At 42.1% G+C, this 23510-nt stretch overlaps 1 protein-coding gene across 1 annotated transcript; it reads right to left on the bottom strand.

The window, feature by feature from the left end:
• Positions 1-179: 179 nt before the first annotated feature.
• Positions 180-14073, bottom strand: DEPDC7 (DEP domain containing 7). Its single transcript, XM_030560284.1, has 9 exons — positions 13960-14073; positions 9887-10280; positions 7860-7987; positions 6626-6815; positions 4339-4553; positions 1241-1383; positions 894-1019; positions 704-782; positions 180-455 (listed from the first exon to the last, which is right to left on the bottom strand). Exons 1-9 carry the CDS (start codon positions 14030-14032, stop codon positions 241-243), a joined length of 1563 nt encoding a protein of 520 aa, XP_030416144.1. The 5' UTR covers positions 14033-14073; the 3' UTR covers positions 180-240.
• Positions 14074-23510: the final 9437 nt, after the last annotated feature.

The raw sequence follows: 23510 nt of genomic DNA, 5'->3' as shown, positions 1-23510 counted from the left end.
GCCATCAGACAGACTTGCTTTGGCAATATAGCAACAAAAATTTAAGACGAGCACTCAAACCGTTCCATAAATACATGTTGCTTTATAAAAGCAACTGAAGCCCAAGATTATAGTTTTTAATTTGATTAATTATTTGTAAATTCCATTCATCTTCAAAATAATTTTATTATGTGGATGAATACAAAATCTTTTTAAAAGACATTAACATTCTGAAAATTATTGTACAGATTACATTTTAAATTACACACACATATTAGTAACTCTGTCACCAAAATATTGCATGAAAATAGTTGGATTGCTACTATGAAATTGACCTAGCAGTTTCTTTCTCTCCTTGGCAGAGATTTTTGTGTCTTCATCAATAGTTTTGAGCAAAGATAACAGCTCAGCTTTTGTGGTCTTCTGTACACTGTAGTGATATTCACTTTGATCAAGTTTCTGGCAGAAGGTGTAGCCTAAAGACAGGTGAAAGACAGTCAGATAATTTACAAACAATAGGACAAGTGTTAGCCACCCTGTAGATTTTACAGGCATGTCTGCCTTTAAGATGGTTCTGTACCTTTCACCTAGCTTTAAAAAGGATCCTTTGATGCAGTCTCAGACTGCATTTTTAGTGAAATTACATATATTTGTCCAGATTACAAAGAGAATGACTTTTAAAACACACTGTCTATAATCTAAAAGGCAATTTTAAAACACTTACCTATATCCTTACTTGGATCTTGTCCTTGTTGTACAGCCATCAGCTTATCACTAACCATTTTATGTAATGTTGCTGGGATCTTGAACAAGAGAGAGTAGAAAATACAAATATTTTCTATAGTTAATGTTTTAGGTAGCTCTGAGATGTAGTTTAGTTCAAATGTCTAAGGTGACTGCTTTCTCAGTCTTACCTTTAAAACGTCTTTTTGCTGGTCCACCAAGAATAAAATTAGGAGGTCAGTTTTTCCTTTGGATAAAGTTTTATTGTTGACAATAGCTTTAGAGAATGTTCTTTTTACAACCATCCTGTTTTCACTCTACAAGATAGAGCGACAGAGAATAGTCAGAGGATAGCACTATAGTTTTCTTATTTACTAAGTATGGTTAACAAAAAAGCATCACCTTGTTCATTTTAGCATATAATTTAATGTTGAAAGACTTTATATTAAAAAGTAAGACGACACAGATAAATCCCCCTAGATATTACAAATCTGTTGGAAGTTATAAGAGTGCTAGAAATCTTGGATGTTAAATTTACCTCTTTCTGCAACTTGAACTCAGAATGATGTGCTGCAATAGCCATGAAGTACAACAGCCTCCTAAACTCCTCTCTAGTTTGACTATCCAAAAGCTTCAAGTAGAGCTGAATTGCTTCTAAAGCCTGTTCTGTTTTTCCATTCACTGGGACAAAATACAAAGTTGAATAGGTTCATGCTCCTATTATATTTCCTTTTTGAAAGATCAAAGTCCAGAAACATTAATTTTTAGTAAATCAACCAACAAAAAACAGATAAAGTTATCCATTAAGCTAGACGTATCTAAGCAAAGAATAAGGGCAAGTCTACACTACCAAATTAAGTTGACCAAAGTTACACTGACACACAGCCACCACAGTAATTACGGTAATTTTGTATGTCCACACTACACTTCTTGCGTCAGCGGTGTGCGTCCTCACCAGGAGCACTTGTACCGATTTAACTGTCAGTGTGGGGCACTGTGCAATGGCTTCTGAAAAGCAACAGCAGTTGATGTAAGCAACACAGTGTCTACACTTACACTGCGTTGATTTAACTACATTGACCATAGTGCTATGCCTCTCACAGAGGTGGATTTAAGTCAGCATAGTGAACTGCCTGGTCTACACTGGGGGGAGGTGGGGGGGTTAGAAGGGTGTCGATGTAAGATATGCAACTTCAGCTACTGGAATAGCGTAGCTGAAGTCAACATATCTTATTTCGACTTACCTCTCATCCTCACAGCGTGGGATCGACGGCCATGGCTCCCCTATTGACTCCACTTCTGCCGCTCGCCCTGGTGGAGTTCCGGAGTCAACGGGAGTGCGTTCAGGGATCAATCCATCGCATCTAGATGAGATGCGATAGATCGATCCCCGATAGATTGATTGCTACCTGTCGATCCAGCGGGTAGTCTGGATGTACCCAACGAGTTACATCAATGGCAGCTACAGTTCAGCGTAGACGTAATTCTCTAAGCATCTATGTAAGCTGCCTTAAGTCAGCCTAACTCTGTAGCATAGACCAGACCTAAGCATATCCACGGGGCAATCAGCAAGTTTCCCTTTCACTCTGCTGCTGTTTTAGAAAGGTAATTGATTCTTGTATTAAAATTTAGGAGTAATTTATCTCTATGCAAACAAACTATTTTTTTCCATTAGATTATACAGTCAAATAGATTTATACAGATCTGAGGCTTATAATGAAAAATACTTCTCTATCAGTTGATTTAAAACTATTTAAATTATATACCAGCTTTGAACCTGCAAGGCAATAGGATGAATACTAACAGAGATAAACACAAAACTAAACATACCATCTAACTGAAATAATTTCATTTTTGCGTTTGTGTTACTTCAGGCGGTTTCTATAGAATTCTATGCACTGAATGATTTCAGAGGCCAGTTTGCTGTAAGTTCTTCAGTATTCTTAAATGACACATGATCATTGCCACTGTCAGGCTACATTTATGCTCAAACAACCTTTAGCAATTCCCTACCCCCCTTCTTCCTCACCTGGATACTCTGATTCCAGGTGTTTTCCACCTGTACCATAATCATCAGATTTGACAAGTCTGGTGACAGGACTGTTTGGCCTGCCATTTTAGAACTTTACACACAGACTCTTTACACTCATATTTAAGAGATCTCACTTTATCAACTTCAATTAGCAATTTACATTCCACAAAATAAGATTATAGCATTGACTTTACAACTCAACTTTGGCAATTTTACAAAAATAGCTAAGATATTGGCGTGACCTCCAGTTGTGCCAGACATACACAATGTAATAGTTTGCAGTGTCTTCAAAGAGAATTACTTTTTAAGTTCTTACTGGCACCAACTGAACTTAATATTTAAAAGTTAATTTACACAGGACTAAAGATAATCTCCTCCAGTAACTCTCTGAATAGCGAGCACACTTCAGAAGATTAGTAAGGAGAGATGGGGCTCTGTGTTTTCAGTATGCTGATGACTCCCCGCTGTATGCCTCTATCTTATCTGATTCAGTTGATGCACTTTAGGTAAAGTCTAGTCAAGTTTGGGGCATGGATGAGAGTGAGCTGACTAAAGCTAAACCTAGAAAAGACTGAGGCAGTGATGGTGGAAGCAGCTGGAGGAGATGGCAGAGATAATCATAAGAATGGCCATTCTGGGTCAGACCAAAGGTCCAGCTAGCCCAGTATCCTGTCTACCAACGGTGGCCAATGCTAGATGCCCCAGAGGGAATGATCAGAACAGAAAATCATCGAGTGACCCAATCCCTGTAGCTTATTCTCAGTTTCTGGCAAACAGAGGCTAGGGACACCATCCCTGACCATCCCAGCTAATAGCTATATTTAAAGTGAATCATATTAGGCTATTCACCTCTGAAGTATTTTTAAATGAAAGCTATTAGCCACAGTGGAGGGAGGAGCCACTAGCGAGCTATACACATATCTACCTAAAGAAAACCCAACTAGGCTTAAAAGAACACCCAGTAAATTCTAACAGACCAATACAGATACGCCAAAATGAAGTTGTAGTGAAGTAGATATGGTAACATTATGCAAGATGTAAAGGAGATCTTTTTGCTTCACAAACTAGTCATTTATACTGGTGTAAAGTAGGTATGGTCACATCCAAATGTTAGAGTTTCACACCCACTTTCTACAGGTGTAAAGCTGTAGACAATCTGGCCCTGAGGCTCCTAAATTAGAGTTCTCTTGATCAAAATTCAGGCCACAGCTGCACCGCTATTAAAGTACATCCATGCCACTGCATAAGATGCTCTATGCTGACAGGAGAGAGCTCTCCCATTAGCATAAAAACAAAAAATCCACCCCCACAAGCAGCATAAGCTATGACAGCAGGAGAAGCTCTCCCGCCAACATAGCACGGTGCACATGGATGCTTATGTCAGTGTGTAACTTATGTCGCTCAGGAAGGATGGAATATTCACACCCGAGCGACCAAATTTTGCCAACATTAGTTGTAATATAGACATAGTCTTAGTTTTTAGGACTAAAGTTTATAGCTTTGAAGCACAGCACTCAAACCTGAAGCCTGACAGCTAAGTACCCAGTCCTGCTGCCCAATCACCAGATGAACCTGGGATCTCAGCTTCATTTCTTTTCACTTACCCAACAGCTCTGCAATTCCTGTGTGGATGTCAGATGCATGGCTTAACAGTGGCTCCTTCTTTTGGCTGTAATATCTACCAATGGTATCAAACAGCAGTAGTTTCCATGTGTCTGCTTTATCAGGTTGACTAGGCAAATTTCTGCTTATATCCACTACCATTTGATCTGGAAGATACTCCAAGCAATCTATTGCTGCAGAGAGCCATTCATCAGTCCTAGAAAGAAAGACCATTATCCAATAATTCTATGAAGATACAGACATGAAACAGACAGGCAGCTGAATTTAGTCTCCAGAGGGCAAAGGACTCTGCAAATACATCCATGTAAATGTTCAAACCAGTAAATGAAAATATGTTTAGATATCATAGTAATGGGCAAAGCCTAAGAACCTAGACTGAGAGTTTAGGATCAAGCTAAGGGTTTAAAAGTCTGTTCCTTCATTATTTGCTTTTCAAAATTGGATTTTAGGATTCTGTTTGTCCAGCTAAATGAGATTATAAGTATTTCAAGCAAAGTCAAAGTGGCATTCTATGTATTAGGTGCATGTGGTGTAATTACCATTCCTGATCAGAGATTCCTGAACTTTGATCTGACCTTAAGAGATAAGGACAGGGTTTCAATCTGTATTTTTAACAGCAGACTATGCAATTTCAGGCTAAGCTTTTTTTAAACTAATGATTAAGTATTTGAAATATCTTCAGTATACTGAAGAGATTTTTAATCTGTTCACTCATGGTTGATTAAGAGTTTCCAGAATCCAAAAGAAGGAATTATACAGCCACACTTAGTTTAGGTTCTTTTTTTTGTTGTGCAGTATGGTTAAACAAAACATTTTATGTTACCTGTTCTCACTGTCTACTGTCACCTCCTCTAATCAGGTGCTTTTCTCTGTCCAATTAATTTCTCCCCACTCTCAAAGAATTTACTAGCACCTATTCAGGTCAGAAGTGCTAACCCTTATAAACTGCATTTAATAATTTTAAGGCAGAAGATGTTGGTTTACGGCATGCGGAGGTATGCTTTTTATGTTTGCATACTTCAGTTGTAGGACTAGTTTAATTCCATGCTGAACAATGCTAACCTCTTAGAACCTCAGGGGAGTTGACACAGCAGTAACACAATTACAACCAAGCCCTTAGTTAAAAATAAACTACATTACAAGATTGCACTGTTAATACTTTAAAATTAAAAGGAAAAGTGCGCTTAATTCTTTTCCAGCTGATTTTCCATTATTTGCTGTAATTCCAATGACATATCTGGAATACTCAGTTATAACTCATTCTCTTCTGCTAATTCCCCATAGAGCAATAGTGCCCAAACTTTTCTTACTGCATCCCCCTTTACCAGTAATAGAATCTGTCCACACACACACACACACACACACACACACACACACACACACACATCCCCCTCCATTACTGTGCAGTTGGCTCAGCAGGGGATCTTGAGCTGGGGTCCAGCCAGCCAGGGAGTCTTCCCAGCCTCCTGGGGGCTGGCCCAAGACCCGCCAGGCACTCCCTGAACATTGCTCCATGCCCTCCTTGTGGGGCACACCCCACAGTTTGGGGACCACTGCTATAGACTCAACTCAAAAGTTTCCTATCAAACCAGAGTTCCTACCACCTCGCACTAAAAAGATAATAGACTAAAAGAAAGTCAGTTCACCACCTGTAGAAACCCCTTTACTTAGAATAAAAATAGGCCAGAACTGAAGGTGGCTGATGGACGGATTTCTCTGTGCTGGAGAAATCATTAAACACGATCCCAGGTCTGGTCTCCAGTTCTCCCCAATAGCTTCTTGACTTGTAGCTTGTGAACAAACACACAGCACAAGTGTTGGAAAGTTAAACCCTATTTTGGGTGTTGGCATCTCCATGTAATAAGGTAGCCCTTACTGGAGAACTCACCACTTTGCTAAGTCAAATGAAAAACTAGTAGTATTTTGCTGCCATTTTAAAAGTTCATTTTAAGACATTTGGGCACTTTTGTTCCTTACTTAACTATCAGTGTTTTCAGAGGCCTTCCAGGGTTCAGCAGTAATGGTCTCTGTTGAATTGGATGTTAGCTTAGCAAACTATATCACTATTCAACCCAGTCAATTCTAATGGATAAATACCATGCCTGTTGTCTTTCATGCAATAAGGGAGGCTGATTTTATTATGTTTTTTACTGTCATGCCTATGGATGAATCAAAAACAGGCCCATTGTGCTAGGCTTCTATGTGACTTAGGAAGAGACAGGTCCAAAAACACTTCCTGCCCTCACAGTTAAATAAGTTTCTACTTACTGAGAGTCACTGAAAGCCTTGAGAATTTCTCTGTCTATGTAGTTGCTTGTGATGATGTATCCCGCCTCCTTCTTGGGTTGGGGAAGCTTGGACCTAACCCCTTGATGTTCAAGTAAAGAGTCAAGAAGTGGAAGGTCCACAAGCTGCAGCAGACGAGCAATTGTTTGTTCTTGCCACACTTCATTAATAACTGGGAGGGGTTGGAGCGTATAAAGACAAGCAGTGAGATCCTGCTAGTGAAGTGAAGAGTCAAGAAAGATTATACAAGTTACAATATTTTTCTTTTCTCTAACAGATTTCAGTGTTCTCTTAGCAGGGGATTCCAGTAACAAGGAGTGGATTCCTTATCAACTTTAAGTGCACTTTATCACAGCAAGAGAAAAGGATTTGTTTAGTTAGCTGTTAGAGTAGGAGAATTACCTTTGGGTAAGTCTGAAATGCTTTACATTCTTTGTACTCTAAGGTGCAAGCAATCTTTGTCATAGATAAGGAATCAAGTCAGGTAATTCATACTCATAGGGGCTTCTGAAGAAAGAAAGGTTTGTTGAAGATTCTGAAGCTCAAACAAACAATGACTCTTAGCTGTAGATCCCTACCACATTTAAGGCTTCCATAACTGAAAACTAAAAGACCAGTCTACTGTAATTTCTAGGAAGTATATTTTAATCAAGCCAAAGGAGGAAATATCTAGCAATAATGCAATAATCTAAATTTTACAAGCAGTTTAAATTGAGTGAGAAAACACGAACTGTCAGCCACCATTTTAAGCCCTTTCATATAAAGCAATTAAAGGGGAAAGTTGGAGACGGGGTAGAGCATATGCATATTTTGGGGGCTAGGAAGAGGGTTCGAGCCAACAATGAGCTATGTCCATGATGAAGTCAGGTGTGACCATAGCTTAAGATGTTAATTGACAAACAGGGAGGATTTCTGACTCTAGTCTGAATCTATGCCAGCCCATGACAGTGGCGTGTTCTCCCTCAGAAATTTCTACACTGATGTATTGTTTAAACTGGAGATCACAGATCTCTGTTAGAATCTAAGTTAAAACAAAACTTCAGTGCACAATGTTCTCCTTGTGTTTTGAACTTTGAGTTTCATAACAAACACACTGAAGAGAGTCTAGTTTAACATCTTTTCTCCAGTTTAAGACTGGAAGGTGTATGTCTGCCGTACCAGTATTATTACCTTCCTCCTCGCCCCACAAATAGTTGTGACATCTTATTTGGCTTACCTTGACGAGACAAACTTGCAGAGAGGTTTACTTCGGGAGCGTTAGCAGGTTTTAGACTCAAGTTTTCCCAGAGATCTTCTAAGCTTTCTGATTTGACTGGAGGAGGATTAAATGCCATTTTCTCAAGTCTGAGACAAAGAGAAAGGGTGATCCAATATCAGGACTTCAGAAATAAGGGCCCATTTACTTACTAAAAATCAAATCTATACACATGAAACAGTGACTACCCTTGGTGCCAATTAATAAAGAGCTTTATTTTTAAAAAAGTCTTATGAATGCTACTGCAGAACAACGGGGTGGGGGGAGGGCAGGGAGAGAGAGCACACAAAACTCCTAAAGACTGACAAAAGTAGAGTAAAAAAGTGCCTCTGTGAGCTTCTTGTTAAAATTCCCTTTGCTCCCATTGCTCTGCTCCAGTTTGAACAATACAAGGGAAACTGAGATCCATTTCACTTCCTTACTACTTGTTCATGGAGTAAAACAGAACAGCACCAAGTGACAAAGCTGCACAGAATGGTAGAGAGGAGAGAAGAAAGCAAGTCACCAATATCCCTAGCTCACTGCCACTACTCTCCATCCTAGGCTGCACAGATATCAGGGAGCATGAAAGCAGTGCACTGTTTGGAAAGCTTTTCTGCCTTCCCTGTACCCACAGGCAACACATATAGACACAGCCACTTATAAGGACCCAGCTAAGAGCCATGAGCGCATGTACTGGTTCACCCCTGCCTCCCATTTCAGGTCTGGACTTGGCAGGTCCCCCTAAAGCAGCAGGGAGTTTTCTTCCAAAAAGACTTCTGAAAAACAATGGGAGAAAGACAGGTGTCTGGAACATCCCATTCTCAGCACACACACCCCGGTGTAGGATTTGTTGGGATTAGGAGATCTTTTTGCTTCACAAACTAAGTGGTAGCCACTCACTGGCAACACATCATTGCTAAGGCAGTACAGACACAGCCTGTGACACAAACTTAACATGAACACAAATGCGTGTAGGCTCTTAGCTCTTCTGTCCCTGCTCCCTCTCCACCCACTTCCATATTTTACTTGATTCCAGTCATAGCCTCCTGGATCTGAATATCTTTCCTTCTTCTCAGCTATCTGCCATATGCTGGGAGAAATACCATAGCAACACCCGCTGGTCAATCATTTCTGCTTTAAGCAGTTAGGAACAGGAAGTAAAGGACTGCTTTATAGAAGTATAAAGATAATGGGCCAAATTCATCCCAAAAATAAAGTCAGTGCAATTATGCCATGGACAAATTTGGCCCAGTAACATTTACATATCAAATTTCTTCAAACATTCACCAACACAGGAATACATATAGTGTTTTAAGATGGCAATTTTCTTTGCATTTATCTAGCTATGGACAGCCAGACTACCCGTATTAGTCTTGCTTTCTGGTTTTATGTGCAAACTTTGCAGAAGTGTGGCCTACAGCTGCAGCTACTCAGAAGACAGACCTCTGTATACGTAAAGTAGTTATTTTAAGGGTTTAAAAAGGTGAAATTGGGACCTAATTTACACAAGTCCTTTTAACAGCTAGGGACTTCCAAAAGTGGCAAGATAGTAATAATTTTGCAGTTTTTCTTGGGGACTGCATGGCACAGTCAATTGGTAAGGAGACAACCTCTGGATTACTAGTCTAAATCCACACCAGAATTGCAGTGATTGAATGTTATTCCATGTGATTAGTGATCAGATACCTCCATTAGATGAGACTGATGGTCTCAATCCACCTCTTAGTGGATAAGCGTCCCATCTCCTCCTCCCCAGAACTAGCTCCTTGATTTCAGTCCTTGTGACTGCTTGGACAGAGAAGGCAAAGACTGAACTGATATGGAGACAAATTTTCCATTTGAAGATGTGGTTCCGACAGGTTACAGCCACCCATGCTCTACTGGTTTTGTGGATGGAAGGAATGAGCTGGATGCCTTTCAAGAAAGCCTAAATACACAACCCACAAAAAGTAGCATTATTTCCCCACTGCAAAGCATCTTATCTTCTCATACCACTGAGTACTAACCTTTGACGGGTACAATGCCCGTATTCTTTTTCAAACGGACTGTCTTCTGGGCTAGGTACATTTGTCAATCTATAGAGGCTGCAGCTACTATCTTCAAACACGGACCGTTTGTCTTTTCCAAAGACTCTAGTTGAAACTGCCTCAAACACTTTGTAATCCATGAGTGCTTGACACACTCGCACTACTTTAGCACGGGAAATATCTACATCCCCAAAATATTTGTTCTGGAGGAGGTGAGCAAAGATGACATCCACTGCATCAGAGCCAATAAAACAGTTATTATAGCATTTCAGGTTCTGTCGCCGCTTTTTCACTTCCACTTGAGTCTGAAGTGCATTGATGATGCTGCTCCATACATATGTTGCTCCAAAAGGCTTTTGTGCTAAGCTGAAACCTAATGGAGGAAGGACAGGGAAAGCATTAGTAACGGCATTTACTGTGACAGGCTGATAGCTTGCTGTGCAGTTTTTCAGAATTATATACTCTCTTCAGGGTAAGCTATCACTCAGCCAAGAAAAAAAAAAGCCTATGCATGAAACCAGTGTATATTTGCATGCCCTGTTACTTATTCACAGCTAAAGTTCTGCTGCCCCTTAACTGGAAGCATCCTGTGATTTTCCACTCTCAAAGTACATTGTTCAAGACACCATTGACAGCCACCATGGGGCATATATAGAGGACCACTTACAGAGATATTTACCTTCTCCAGAATTTAAAACCACCAGCAAGTTAAAAACTATGGACCCTATAATCCCAGCAGTTGCATGTCTGGAACTCCCTGGCTTCTCTGCTATGGCTGTCAACAGGATGCCACTCCCCTCCCCTTTGTTTGTTTGTTTTTTAAAAAACAAACAGGGACAGGTGTTTTCTGGACACTTGTCCACTAAGCATGGTCCAAGGTCATCAACTTATCTCATACATGCTACTGAACACCTATCAGCTGGAACAGCTTTCGGTCATTACAACTCTGGCTTGGATTCAGACCAATAATCTAGAGGCAAAAGCTCCATATTCCTATTACTAATTGACTTAGCCAGTCAGTCCCCAAGAAAAGCTTCAGAATATTACTAGCTTGCCACTTTTGAAGTTGCTGCAAGTTACACACTAGTAACTGACAGGCTTACTTATGACAAGTAATTGTTTTCAGATGTTTCTATTCACTTACTCTTTTCTAATTATATTAGTCATGTTTTTTTCTTTTTGCAAAAAAAAAGAATTTTTTAAGAAGAGACTACAGTGGAGAAGTTATTTTCAACTAACTCTTTTACTCCCAATTTTGGTGGGAAGAGGAGTGAAACAGCACGTGTGTGTTTGTCCCCCCCCCCCCCGCCTTTAAAAGAAGTTACCTGAGCTGTAAACTGAGTTAAATCTAGATGCTGTAACATTTTGCACAAAAGGCCCATCAACTGAAACAGTTTATAGGTTTTCATCTCGGGAGGGGGATGGGACAGATTTATCTCACTGCAAAACAATGCTACGACAATTTCTTTAGTCTGTTTTTTTAGAAAGGAGTTGTGCTACAATTAACTAACTCCCTATTCCTACACACTACCCAGTGAGTGTGGCAGGAGGAGTGGAAGATATGATCGCTATGTTAATTTTCATACAGATTTCTGATAGAAATCCCACCAATACAGGTAGGAAGCACATCCTCTCTAGTATACACATGCCCCCCAAACTTCTGTAGCATTTACACATACTAACTTCCACAAGCAGCCAAACGGATCATATAGCAGTTATAACATCTCCCCTTTTATTAAATATATGGCCCTGTTTCACTTATGGAATCAAAATTCAGGAGTTAAGAAAGTATTGTCAACGTCCACTGGGTCAGTCATGACTATCCAGCAGCACATACCCTTGTAGCAGCAATATTCATTGACTGATAAACTCAACATTCAGCTCAAAGTTAACACTAATAAAGCGGACATTAGAAAAAAATAACTCTGCTCAGTAGAAACCTGCTGGTGTCAGTTTATGTTCTGGGGCACTCTGGTACTATGGAGATAGGGGCAGAGAGGCAACACATTCATAATCCTTGTAACCAAATTAGGTTAATGTTAATGTGAATTTCAAGAAGTCTTGGAACACTGCAGAAAAGTCCCAGAAGACTGGGGGGGGAGGGGGGAAATCTACTGCTGTGCCAACATTTAAAAAAGCATAAACAGGATGATCTTGGTGATCATAGGCCTAGGTGATCAGGCTGACATTGATCCTGGGCAAGATAACAGAGCAGCTGATACAGGACTCAGTTAATAAAGAATTAAAACAGGGCATTATACTTAATACCAATAACATGGGCTTATGGAAAATAGATCCCATCAAACTCACTTGATTTTTTTTTTTATGAGATTACAAGTTTGGTTGATAAAAATAATAGTGTTGATGTAATATACTTAGATTTCTGTAAAGGTGTTTGACTTGGTACCACACAACATTTTAATTAAAAAAGGTAGAATGATATAAAATTAACATGGTGCACATTAAACAGACTAAAAGCCGGCTGACTCAAACATAATTGTGAGCAGGGAATCACTGAGTGGCTGTGTTTCTAATAGGGTGCTGCAGAGACTGGTTCTTGGCCCTATGCAATTTAACATTTTTAATCAACGTTCTGCAAGAAAACACAAATCAGCACTGACAATGTTTGCAGATGACACAAAAATTGGGGGAGTGGTAAATAATAAAGACAGGTCACTGACACGGATGGATATGAATTGCTTGGTAAACTGGGCACAAGCAAACAGTGTGTGTTTTAATATGGCTAAATGAAAACATAACCATCAAGTAACGTAGGTCACCTTTTACAGGGGATGGAGGACTCTATCCTGAGAAGCAGTGACTGAAAAAGATTTAGGGGCAGTGGTAGATAATCAGCTGAACAGGAGCTCTCAAGGTGATGCTATGGCCAAAAAGAGCTAATGCAATTATTGGACACATAAACCAGGAAATCTTAGAACAGGAGTAGAGAGGTTATTTTACCTCTGTACTTGGCACTGCTGCTGGAATACTGTGTCCATTTCTGGTGCCCACAATTCAAGAAGTGTCTTGATAAATTGGAAAGGGTTCAGAGAAGAGCCACAAGAACAATTAAAGGATTAGCAAACCTGTTTTACAGTGACAGACTTGAGCAGCTGAACAAATTTAGCTTAACAAAGAGCAGGTTAAGGGATAACTTGATTACAGTCTGTAAGTACCTCTGAATCTACACCAGTTACTAGAGACAAAACTAGAGAGTCTCAATATACAGCTTTAGAAGGTTGGTATGTAACCCAGAGATGCTTAGCCTCCTATGCAGAAACACTTTTCTTCATGAGTCTGTGACTCAGGAAACTCCAGGCAAGCTCTGAAATAGCGTCAATAGGACAAGTAGTCAGCCAGGTGCATATCCTACCCTGCTGGTGTCAGTTTATGTTCTGGGGCACTCTGGTTGAGGGGGGAAGGAGGAGCAGCTAAGAAGCAAGGCTGTTAGAGTCAGGAACATCTCAGATACCAGGACAAAAACAGTGACGCCACAATATGCTGTGCTAGGGTCCGAGTACACAACACCGTTGCTGCCCCCAGAATGGAGTTGACTGTTACTTGCTCACACCCACACTAGATCCCCCCCATCTCCGCTCCCTCACAAATGCCAGGGTCTGGGCAGAGGGAAGCTGGTAGCTTCGCTTCCTCTCCTAGCATCTGGGTTTGGGGACAGGGAGATTTGCCCCCTACAGGGCAAAGACACCGCCCTAGGGAATGGGTCTGGGGCACCGAAGACACACACCTGCGTGAGCCCCACCCTTGCAGGCCTGGGGAAAGGGGCTCGGACCTAACTGCAGGGGACAGAGGGTGGGGAGCCTCAAGCAGGCAGCGCCTACAGCCGCCCGCCACAGGTTCAAGGACCCATCTCCCCACCCCCGCTGCTCTCCTGTTCCCTCTGCGCAGACCCGGCCCCGCTCTGAGCAGATTTCCACGCGGGTGCGTGCGGAGAAGGGACCGGCATGACAGCGCCCGGTGAAATCCCGGCCAGGCAGACAGGCAGGCAGCCTGCTCCCCCCGCGGTGTTTCCCTCCTCCCACCCATCCCCGTACCCGGGGGCTTGTTAGCCGGGCTGTAAACAGCGCAGAGATTCAAAGCTGCCGCCTTCTCCCGCACGCCGGCCATGGCAGATGCTCCGAGCGCCGCGAGCGGAGTGCGCCCGCCACCGCCGGCCCGGCGGGGATCCAGCCGAGCGAGTGGGCGGGGCCTTGCTGAGCAGCGCCCACCCTATTGGCTCATCAAGGCCCCGCTTCGTCTTCAATGTATGCGCCCCGCATTCCAGTCCCGGCTCGTACGCGGAGTACAGGCAGCGGGGGCGCAGTAGGAACCTTGTCTGCACCCCTGCGCCTGCGGGAATGAGCCCCCGCCTCTCCTGGCCCCCTGCTCTGTCCCCAGCGCCAGATGTAGCCTCCCTTGTTCCCATTGGCCCAGCAAAAGGATAAGGGGAAACATAATTTAAAACGGGACAGTTATAATAAAATCAAAACCAGGCAGCCTGGGAAACAGTTCCCTGCCCATGTAAGGACTTTTAGCACCTAAGCCAGAGCCACGGACTTTTCTTCAGGTTGGATTTGGGGGAAAAAGTGCTGACATGTTACCGCAAGGCAAAGCAGTTCGCATAAATTCAAAATTGCTCCGAAGTCAATAGGCCCACCTCTGTCAGTATTTTAAAAATATATAATGCTGAACTATTGGCTCTTGTATGAGTTTCAATTTTGCAAGTAGCACTGGGATCATCACCAAGAAAGGGAAATACTGTTTTTGTCCATGAAAAGGATAGCATATCTGCTTCTTAACTATTTTTCGTGATTTAAAAAATGCTCTTTATTTATGTTTTCATAATTTTAACAAAATGCTGTTTAATTATATTTTTAGCTAGATAAAATTACAAGCCATTATAAAACACCAGTAGAGAGCTGTAATATTTCAAATGCAATAAAATTTCAACAGCAATAAAAGCTTCACTTTATATTTCTAACAGGAGAATATATAACCCTGTCAAAGCACAAGCATAATCAAGTTGGCCTATTTACTGTGTAAGAATATTTTAGATTAACAAAATAATAAAAGGACACAGACTCAGCAAACAAAGATCAAGGTCTCACATAATTCCAAACTGGTCAACAACAACATGAAAACAAACTCATAGTATATCTTGCAAGTGATTTTAGATGAACACCTGTTAAACAAATAGAAGAGCATTTTTTATTGTTTAAGGGACACCAGGTATTTACCAATCCATCCAAAACTATAGGTCAATCACATTTCACTGATATTTTCAGTGTATCTTACCAAGTCTTTTTATTTGGTGTGAAAGAAGTGTAGTTTATTAACCTTCAGGGCTGCAAAGAAAGCTCTGCTTACTTTCACAGGCTTTTGCCTGAGCTGGGAAGAGTTGAGCTTTGCTTTCGGTAGGGCTAGCGAGGTTGTTGAATTATTGTCAGTATGGCATTCAACAGAACTTCTGCCCTGAAGTAGAAGCAGCTGCAGAGCCTTAAGTTGCATTTTTAATTACATACATAAGTTTATTTTAGAAATAAACTAAATTATATAAATATTAAGTGAAAAACAAAGCTATTAAACTTCAGATTCTAGATTATTAAAAATATTGGGCCCAATCCTGCATACATTTACACATGTGCAAAACTTTACTTAACCTGGATCTTGGAATTTGTTCAAGGCTGGTAGCACTTGAGTGGAAATTTTCATCTGCCCTCTAGAGCCTTGAAGATTTTGGGCAAACCTCAAGATGTTGGCACATACAGGCTCCAGATACCTTTAATTTACACTCAGCTGTCAGTGAAGTGAAGATGTACAGCCAGGAGAATGGATTTGTTTAGGTCCTGCATAAACAATGGCTGTAGTTTAAAGGTGAGAATTTCAAAAGGGCCCTAAGGAAATGAGACATCCAGCTCCCTTTAAATTTCAGTTGCAGTTGGGTGCCTTAGGCTCTTTTGAAAACTACAGCCTATGTATTAATTTCTCATTGACAGTGATAGATTTTTAAAAAAAAAAGTTTCATTTTGGAGATCTTTACGACCCTATATAACAATGAAAGTAACTTTTGAGGCCTAAATTACTTGATAATGTCCTTTCAAATGCATATATAAAAAACCAGAAGGGCTCACACAAACCAAAGCCCCACATTTATCTTCAAAATAAAATGTAGGTGGAAATTTGTTAATTATTCTCCTTTGTGATAGTTCTAATTCTGAAGGGGAAAAATAAGTATATTAAAAAATTAGATAAAAGGTTAGGCCTCTCACTCTTCACATATGATGATCTTGGTATCTAGACCAGGGGCAGCCAACCTGTGGCTCCGGAGCCACCTGCAGCTCTTCAGAAGTTAATATGTGGCTCCTTGTACACGCACTGACTCTGGGGCTGGAGCCACAAGTGCCAACTTTCCATGTGCCAGGGGGTGCTCACTGCTCAACCCCTGGCTCTGCTACAGGCTCTTCCCCCACTCCACCCCTTCCCACTCCCTCCCCTGAGCTTGCTGTGCCCTTGCTCCTTCCTCTCCCCCCCCCCCCGGGCCTCCTGCACGCCATGAAACAGCTGATCAGGAGGTGCAGGGAGGGTGGGGGGTGGCACTGATTGGCAAAGCTGCCAGTGGGCGGGAGGTGCTGGGAGCTGAAGGACGGGGAGCTGATGGGGGGCTGCTGATGTATTACTGTGGCTCTTTGGCAATGTACATTGGTAAATTCTGGCTTCTTCTCAGTCTCAGGTTGGCTACCCCTGATCTAGACTAAAAATAGTTCTGCATCAAAGTTGATGGTGTCATTAGCAGTTAAGGTTACAATAACATAGCAATGAATGGTTTGGATCAAGAGACTCAATTTAAATGACTAACATAATAGCAGATTTGGCTACTGCTATCCCTTAAAGGTCTGGAACTGGACCTAAAGATCATCAAGAAGTTTAGTCCCAAAATTAATTGCAAAGCAGCCATAGTCCAAATTCCTATGGAACTTTTTGTAACTTTATTTTCAGTACATTGCTGAAATAAGGTGATACTGCAATGGTCTGGTATCTTCAGGGCTCTCAGTTTTAAGCTTGAGAGAGTTAAGGCTACAAAAATATTTTCAGGAACTAGATATAGGACCTTAGTAAAAGTACAGTACAACTTTTATTAGAGAACAAGTTGTAAAAACTCTGTGTCAAAAGATAATGAACTAGTGCAAGCACATAGTGAACTGTATCTCTGAGAAGATTGTGAGCTTTTTTTTTTCATTTTGCCAAGTAAAAGAAGAAAGCAGAAGAGGCTAAGTTCATTTCAAGGTAGTATTTCACTCAGATTGCTATAAGTAATTTATTTTGCTTTGCTTTCTATTAATGCATTACATCTCCTGTTGACCAGATGACTTATCTGACAAAAAGTCATCCAGATTTATAGATAAGTCACTTCTTATCTCACTATTGATACTGTATCCCTATACTCACTATAGCAACAGTAACAGAAAAGAAGGACATTTTCCTTCCTTTTCCATTGGTCAAAGGACATCAAAAAACAGTGGCTGATTAGCACATGGGCCCAGGGGCCCTGGCCAATTTGGGGGACCCTTGAAGGAGTGCCAGAATCCATAGGGGGGGCCTATTGGAACTCTGGCCCCACCCCTTGCTCCTCCTCTCCCTCACAGGGTCCCGCCCCCTGCTCATCTTCCCCCAGAAGCCCCATGCCCTGGCCAGGCTGGAAGCTGGAGCTGGGCTGTAGTAGGGTGACCATATTTCCCTTCCTCCCCCCAGTGTGGAGCTGGCCCAAACCACTCACCATGCCCACTCCACCCCCAGCCCCTTTTTGGCAAAACTGGGCCTTTGTCTTTTTTGTTCTTGCCAACTACTTGGTTGACAAGTGCAAATGGGACAAATGCCCAGTTTTGCCAAAATAGTTGGGACATTCAGGGCAGAGCTTAAAAAGGAGCCTGTCTCGGCCAAAATGGGATGTACGGGCACCCTAGGTTGCACTAAGAGCTGCCCAGGGAGCTTGGGCTGAGTGGGGGAGTCCCTGACCCACCACCTGCCCTGAGCAGGGGGCCAGAGTGCATGACAGCAGCCCATCCCCCCGGGACATGCTGCCCAGGGCAGATGGAAGGTCCAGATCTCCCCACAGCAGCTTGGCTCCAGCTTCTGGCCTGATCAGGGCCTTGTGGGGAAGGAGAGATGGCGAGGGGTGTGTGTGTGTGTTGGGGGGGGGGGAATCTTCTTTGTTCCCAGGGTCTCAGTAAATCTTAATCCGCCTCTGAGAAAAGGCTATGAGGCAGACAGTCATTTCTACACTGAAAACAATGTAATAAAAAATGCAAATTAAAAAAGTGTATGTGTATGTGGGAGAGGAGCCAAAATGACACTGATTATTTTAATAGACCTATTTTAAAGGATAGTAGTATCCACTGATATTACTCTGGGATTTAATTGCTTGTGTAACTCCATTGACCCCAGTGGAGTTATACCAAGAGGAATGTGGTATAATTTCTTTAATGTTCCAGGGTCTTTTTTTTTTTTTCCAACTGCACCTTCATAAACGTGAACCTGTCAATATAAAAGATTCAGTTTGGAGGCTCTATTATCACTTCCTATCTAGACTCATAAGAAAATGCAGAGTTACAAAGGCCCCTCTTCTGACCTTCAAACCCCAACCTCAGCATCAGAAGCAGGCTCCCCACAGACCAAGACACAACAATTCAGAGAGGTACCAAACCCTTTCAGAACAACAGATGCAAAACCTGCAGACATAGCTCCACTGATAGGGATGATTAATACTCCCCACAACACACCTTTCAAGATCCATGGGTCCTACAGAGGATGTCTATAGCAACATGTGGGGTACGTCAGCCAGTGCATCAAATGCCCCAACAACTTTGTGGATGAAAGCAAACAACTACTCTGCTCTCGGAAGAACTCGCAGAAAAGTGATAAAGGACAAAAACCTACCACCCCTCAGCAAACACTTTTCACAAAGCAATCACTCCATATTCTACGCCTCTCAGTCCTTCTCTTCAAAGCAAACCTGCATAACACCTTCAAAAGATGAACTGGGAAATTTAAATTCATAAGTCTACTGGACACTAAAAACCATGGACTTAAAAGAGACACTGGTTTTATGGCTCATTATAACAATTTGTAACACATCCTACTGCCTTCTAACCCTTAATTGCTCACTTAAAATTAAGTGATCTACAGCATGTGTGATCCCTTGCACTTAACAATCTGTCCCACTTTGTATTTAGCTTGGACACTTCGCTTACTTTCTCCAGACCAGAGGAAGAGCTCTGTGAAACTTGAAAGCTTTTCTCTTCCACCAACAGAAGCTGGTCCAATAAAAGATATCTCAACTACTTTGTCTCTTTTATAGATAATTTGAATCACTCATCCAAATCATATAGGGTCAGATAGCGACACACTTACTTACATTCTGGGATTTAGATACCACGAGTAAAATATAGTTTTGTATAGTTATGTAAGTGAATCCTAATTTGTATGAATGTTGTTACAGCTGAATCTTTTTTTTAAACTGTTAACATAAAGGTTTTGTATGTAGCTCATCTTTGGATTGATAAATTCCATGTGTGACTCTGAAGTAAGTTCTGTGAAGAAAACCTAAAAAATAAATCAAACCAAGGGTTTAAGGACTAAGATCCTGCTCCCAATGAAATCAATGACTGCCACTGCCATTGCCTTCAATGGGACCAACAGCAGACCCTAAATTCTGAGGACCTTACTCATTCAAACTCCCAGTGAAGTTCTTGAGAATTCAAATTGAGTGAAGACTGAATAAGGACCTCAGGACTCAGTCACAAGAGTACAATTTTAGTTTGAGTAGAAAGAGCAGACGATTTAAATTCTTTTAGAATTACAAACATGTTTCTGTTGCCCAACATGGGAATTAACTGCCATGTGAAGAAAGCCATTGACTGGAGGAGATGGAGATGTATGGTACAGGATAACGTGGATTGACACCATATTTCAGTACCACGTTGGCAGACAGATGGAAATGTTGAAAGGCCTGTGGATACAGGAGTTGATAAGCTTTAGAGTAGCCAGTGCTAGGACTTTGTTCCCTTAAGTGCTGCCTAACCAGATGGAAGTGTATTATCAGAAACAGTGAAGATGCCTGTCCTTACCCAAAACAGATACAGTAATTCCTCACTTAATGTTGTAGTTATGTTCCTGAAAAATGCGAAGTCAAGCGAAACAATGTTAAGCGAATCCAGTTTCCCCATAAGAATTAATGTAAATGGGGGGGCGGTTAGGTTCCAGGGAAATTTTTTTCACCAGACAAAAAAAATCTATATATTATACAGATATACACACACTATATGTTTTAAACAATTTAATACTGTTCACAGCTATGATGATTGTGAAGCTTGGTTGAAGTGGTGACGTTAGAGGGTGGAAGAAGAAGGGATATTTCCCAGGGAATGCCTTGCTGCTAAATGATGAACTAGCACTCGGCTGAGCCCTCAAGGGTTAACACATTGTTGTTAAGGTAGCCTCTCATCAAGGCAGCACAAACAGGAGGGAAGGGAGACAGCATAGCAGACAGAGACAGACACACACCTTGTGTGTGGAGGAGAGAGATGCACACTACCCCTTTAAGTACGCTGACCCACTCTTAAGTGCATTGTCTTTTACGTGGATCGGGAAGTTGAGACAGCAGCTGCTGCCCCAAGCTCTCTCTGTCTCTCTCCCTCCACGTCCCCTCCCTGCTCTATATGGAGAAGAGGTAAGCAGGGTGCAGGAGCGGGGGGAGGGGCACACTCTGACATTAGCCCTCCCTCTTCTCCTCCCCCCGCACAGCAAGCAGCAGTCTCTGGGAGCAGCTCCAAGGCAGAGGGCAGGGGCAGCACATGGCAGTGAGGGGAGGGACAGCTGAACTTCCAGCAATTGTTAGCCTGCTGGGCAGCTGCTGCACAGGGAACTTAGGGGAGTGGGGAGCTGATGGGGGCTACCGGTCCACCCTGGTTCCAAGCCCCCACCAGCTGGCTGCAATGGGCTGCTCTTCCTGCCAGCAGTGGACAAAGCAGGCGGCTGCCAAACAATGTTAGAAGGGAGCATTGCACAACTTTAAATGAGCATGTTCCCTAATTGATCAGCAATGTAACAACGAAACAACGTTAAATGGGATGACTTTAAGTGAGGAGTTACTGTAATGAAATTGCAAGGAAATGTTTTTTGTTCCCGCAAAATCAAGTATGTTTTAAAGTTTTCCTTCACAGTTTTTGGAGTATTCTTATAAAATGGAAGATTCAGAAACTGAAAATTTCTTGGCCTAAAATCAGAAAATTTTGGCCAAAATCCACAATATTTTCAGGCTTTGGTAATCAAAGAGTGAAAAAAAATTGGGCTATAGTTTTGCCTGAAAACCAGTCAGAAACAGACATTTCCCACAGAGATTTCAATTTTGACACAAAAGCTATTTTTATAACAACAAACAAAAAACCACACACACACACACGCACGCACACACTCTTAAAACAAAAAATTTCACCAACTGTACCTATGACTTTACCTCACTGATGGGTTAACTTCAGTACTTAGATGGCACACTTTAGACATTGCTGAAGCAGAGGAAATCTCAGAAGTTAAACATTCAACTGTAATAGCTCATTTCCATGACTTAGGACTTAGCTACACTAGACTTATTCCTTGGATTTCTATAAAGTGTATTTACACTATAACAAAAGGAAAATTTAAAAATAAAGTGTATGCCCACAAATAAAGCTTTAATTTCACTGAATACTGGTGTAAATTTCACTGATATGATTGGAAGGATCTATTGGAAACAAATCCATGGCTCTGTTGCTGTTGAAGAACTATAGAAAATCATATTTACCATAAAAATGCAGAAATATTCCAGTTATTTAAAACAGCCATTCTTTTCTCTTTAACCTAATTAACAATATCAACAATGTGTCCATTCATTGCAGTACTGAAGCAGATGAAAGGAATACATTTTAAACAGTTTCTTGTATGATTTTGTACCATTCACATTCAGATATGAGACAAATGACATTTCAACATATAGTTCATATGTTCACATAAAGGTATTGTAAAAAATAGCAACTTGAGCTGGAGGAATTTACTAATATATTCCCATTAAACTACAAAGACAATAAAACAATCAAATCCCCGCTATTTCATTGCATGGCATTATGAAATCCAATCCATATGGTCTCCCTGTATATTGAAAATGCCCATCACATCCTGAAAAAAGACAGTTACCTTTTCCATAACTGGTGTTCTTTGAGATGTGTTGCTCATGTCTATTCCACAGTAGGTGTGCATGCTCGCCACGTGCACCGGTGCCAGAAGTTTTCCCTCAGCAGTACCTGTAGGGGAGCACCCCAGTGACCCCTGGAGTGGCGCGTATATGGCGTGGTATAAGGGGCGCTGCGTGCGCTCTCCCCACTCTCAGTTCCTTTTTGCCACACAACTCCAACAGAGGGGAAGGAGGGCAGGATGTGGAATAGACATGAGCAACACATCTCAAAGAACACCAGTTATGGAAAAGGTAACTGTCTTTTCTTCGAGTGATTGCCCATGTGTATTTCACAATAGGTGATTCCAAGCTATTTCTGTTGGAGGTGGGTAGGAGTTCACAAATTCTCAGGACAGAGTACAGCCTTGCTGAACTCGGCATCCTCCCTGGTTTGGGAGACGATTGCATAAAGTGAGATGAAAGTGTGAATTGAAGGCTACGTAGCAGCCCTACAAGTGTTCTGGATGGGGACATGAGCCAAAAAGACAGCCAACAAGGCCTGCGCCTTCACAATTGGTGGTGGAGGGATAGCGTATGGCAGAGGGAGGTCATAACACACACGGATGCACAAGGTGATCCAGTTGGAGAGCCGCAAAGTGGAGATAGGCCGACCTTTCATGTGCTCGGCTGAGGCGATGAACAGTTGCAAGGACTTTCTGAATGGCTTAGTCTATTCCAGGTAGAAAGCCAGAGCCTATCTCACATCCAGCATGGGGAGGCGACGCTCCGCACTGGACACATGGGGCTTGGGGCAGAGGACCGGCAGAAAAATGTCCTGACTCATGTGATAGGCAGAGACCACCTTCGGGAGGAATGAAGGGTGTGGGCAGAGCTGGATCTTATCTTTATGAAATACCGTGTACAGGGGCCCATAGGTCAGGGCCCTGAGTTCCGAGACCTGCCTAGCCGACACAATTGCAACCAGGAAGGCCACCTTCCACGAGAAGTGTGACCAGGAGCATGTGGCTAGCGGCTCAAATGGGGGCCCTGTGAGACAGACCAACACCAGGTTTAGGTTCCACTGCGGGACAGGGAGTCTAACATACAGGAAGAGACGATCCAACCCCTTAAAGAATTGGCCAGTCATAGCATGAGAGAATATCGCGTGGCCTTGCACCGGCGGATGGAAGGCCGATATGGCTGCCAGGTGCACCTTGACTGATGAGGGCGCCATCAGGTGAAGTGGGTAGTCCAGAATAGGATGGATCGAGGTGGCCTGCTTTCTAGGAGGACGCGCTGAACCCCTTCCGAGCAAGTCCTTTCCTCCCTACCTAACCATTGAGCAGCTACGCTGTGAGGTGGAGTGCCGCTAGGTTGGGGTGTAGGAAGCAGCCCTGGTCCTGT

The sequence above is a fragment of the Gopherus evgoodei genome, chromosome 4 (genome assembly GCF_007399415.2).
Source record: "Gopherus evgoodei ecotype Sinaloan lineage chromosome 4, rGopEvg1_v1.p, whole genome shotgun sequence".
Lineage (NCBI taxonomy): Eukaryota > Metazoa > Chordata > Testudines > Testudinidae > Gopherus > Gopherus evgoodei.
Note: the sequence above shows the minus strand (reverse complement) of the source record. Positions and strands in the feature narration are given on the sequence as shown.

What these genes read in the sequence shown, in the direction of transcription:
- DEPDC7 (XM_030560284.1), bottom strand. Translation starts at nt 14,032, where the DNA reads ATGGCCGGCGTGCGGGAGAAGGCGGCAGCTTTGAATCTCTGCGCTGTT. An exon ending in AGCAAAAAGACGTTTTAAAG is followed by an intron (nt 783 to 893) that starts GTAAGACTGAGA and finishes CTCTTGTTCAAG; the next exon opens with ATCCCAGCAACATTACATAA. An exon ending in AGATCCAAGTAAGGATATAG is followed by an intron (nt 456 to 703) that starts GTAAGTGTTTTA and finishes ACCTGTCTTTAG; the next exon opens with GCTACACCTTCTGCCAGAAA.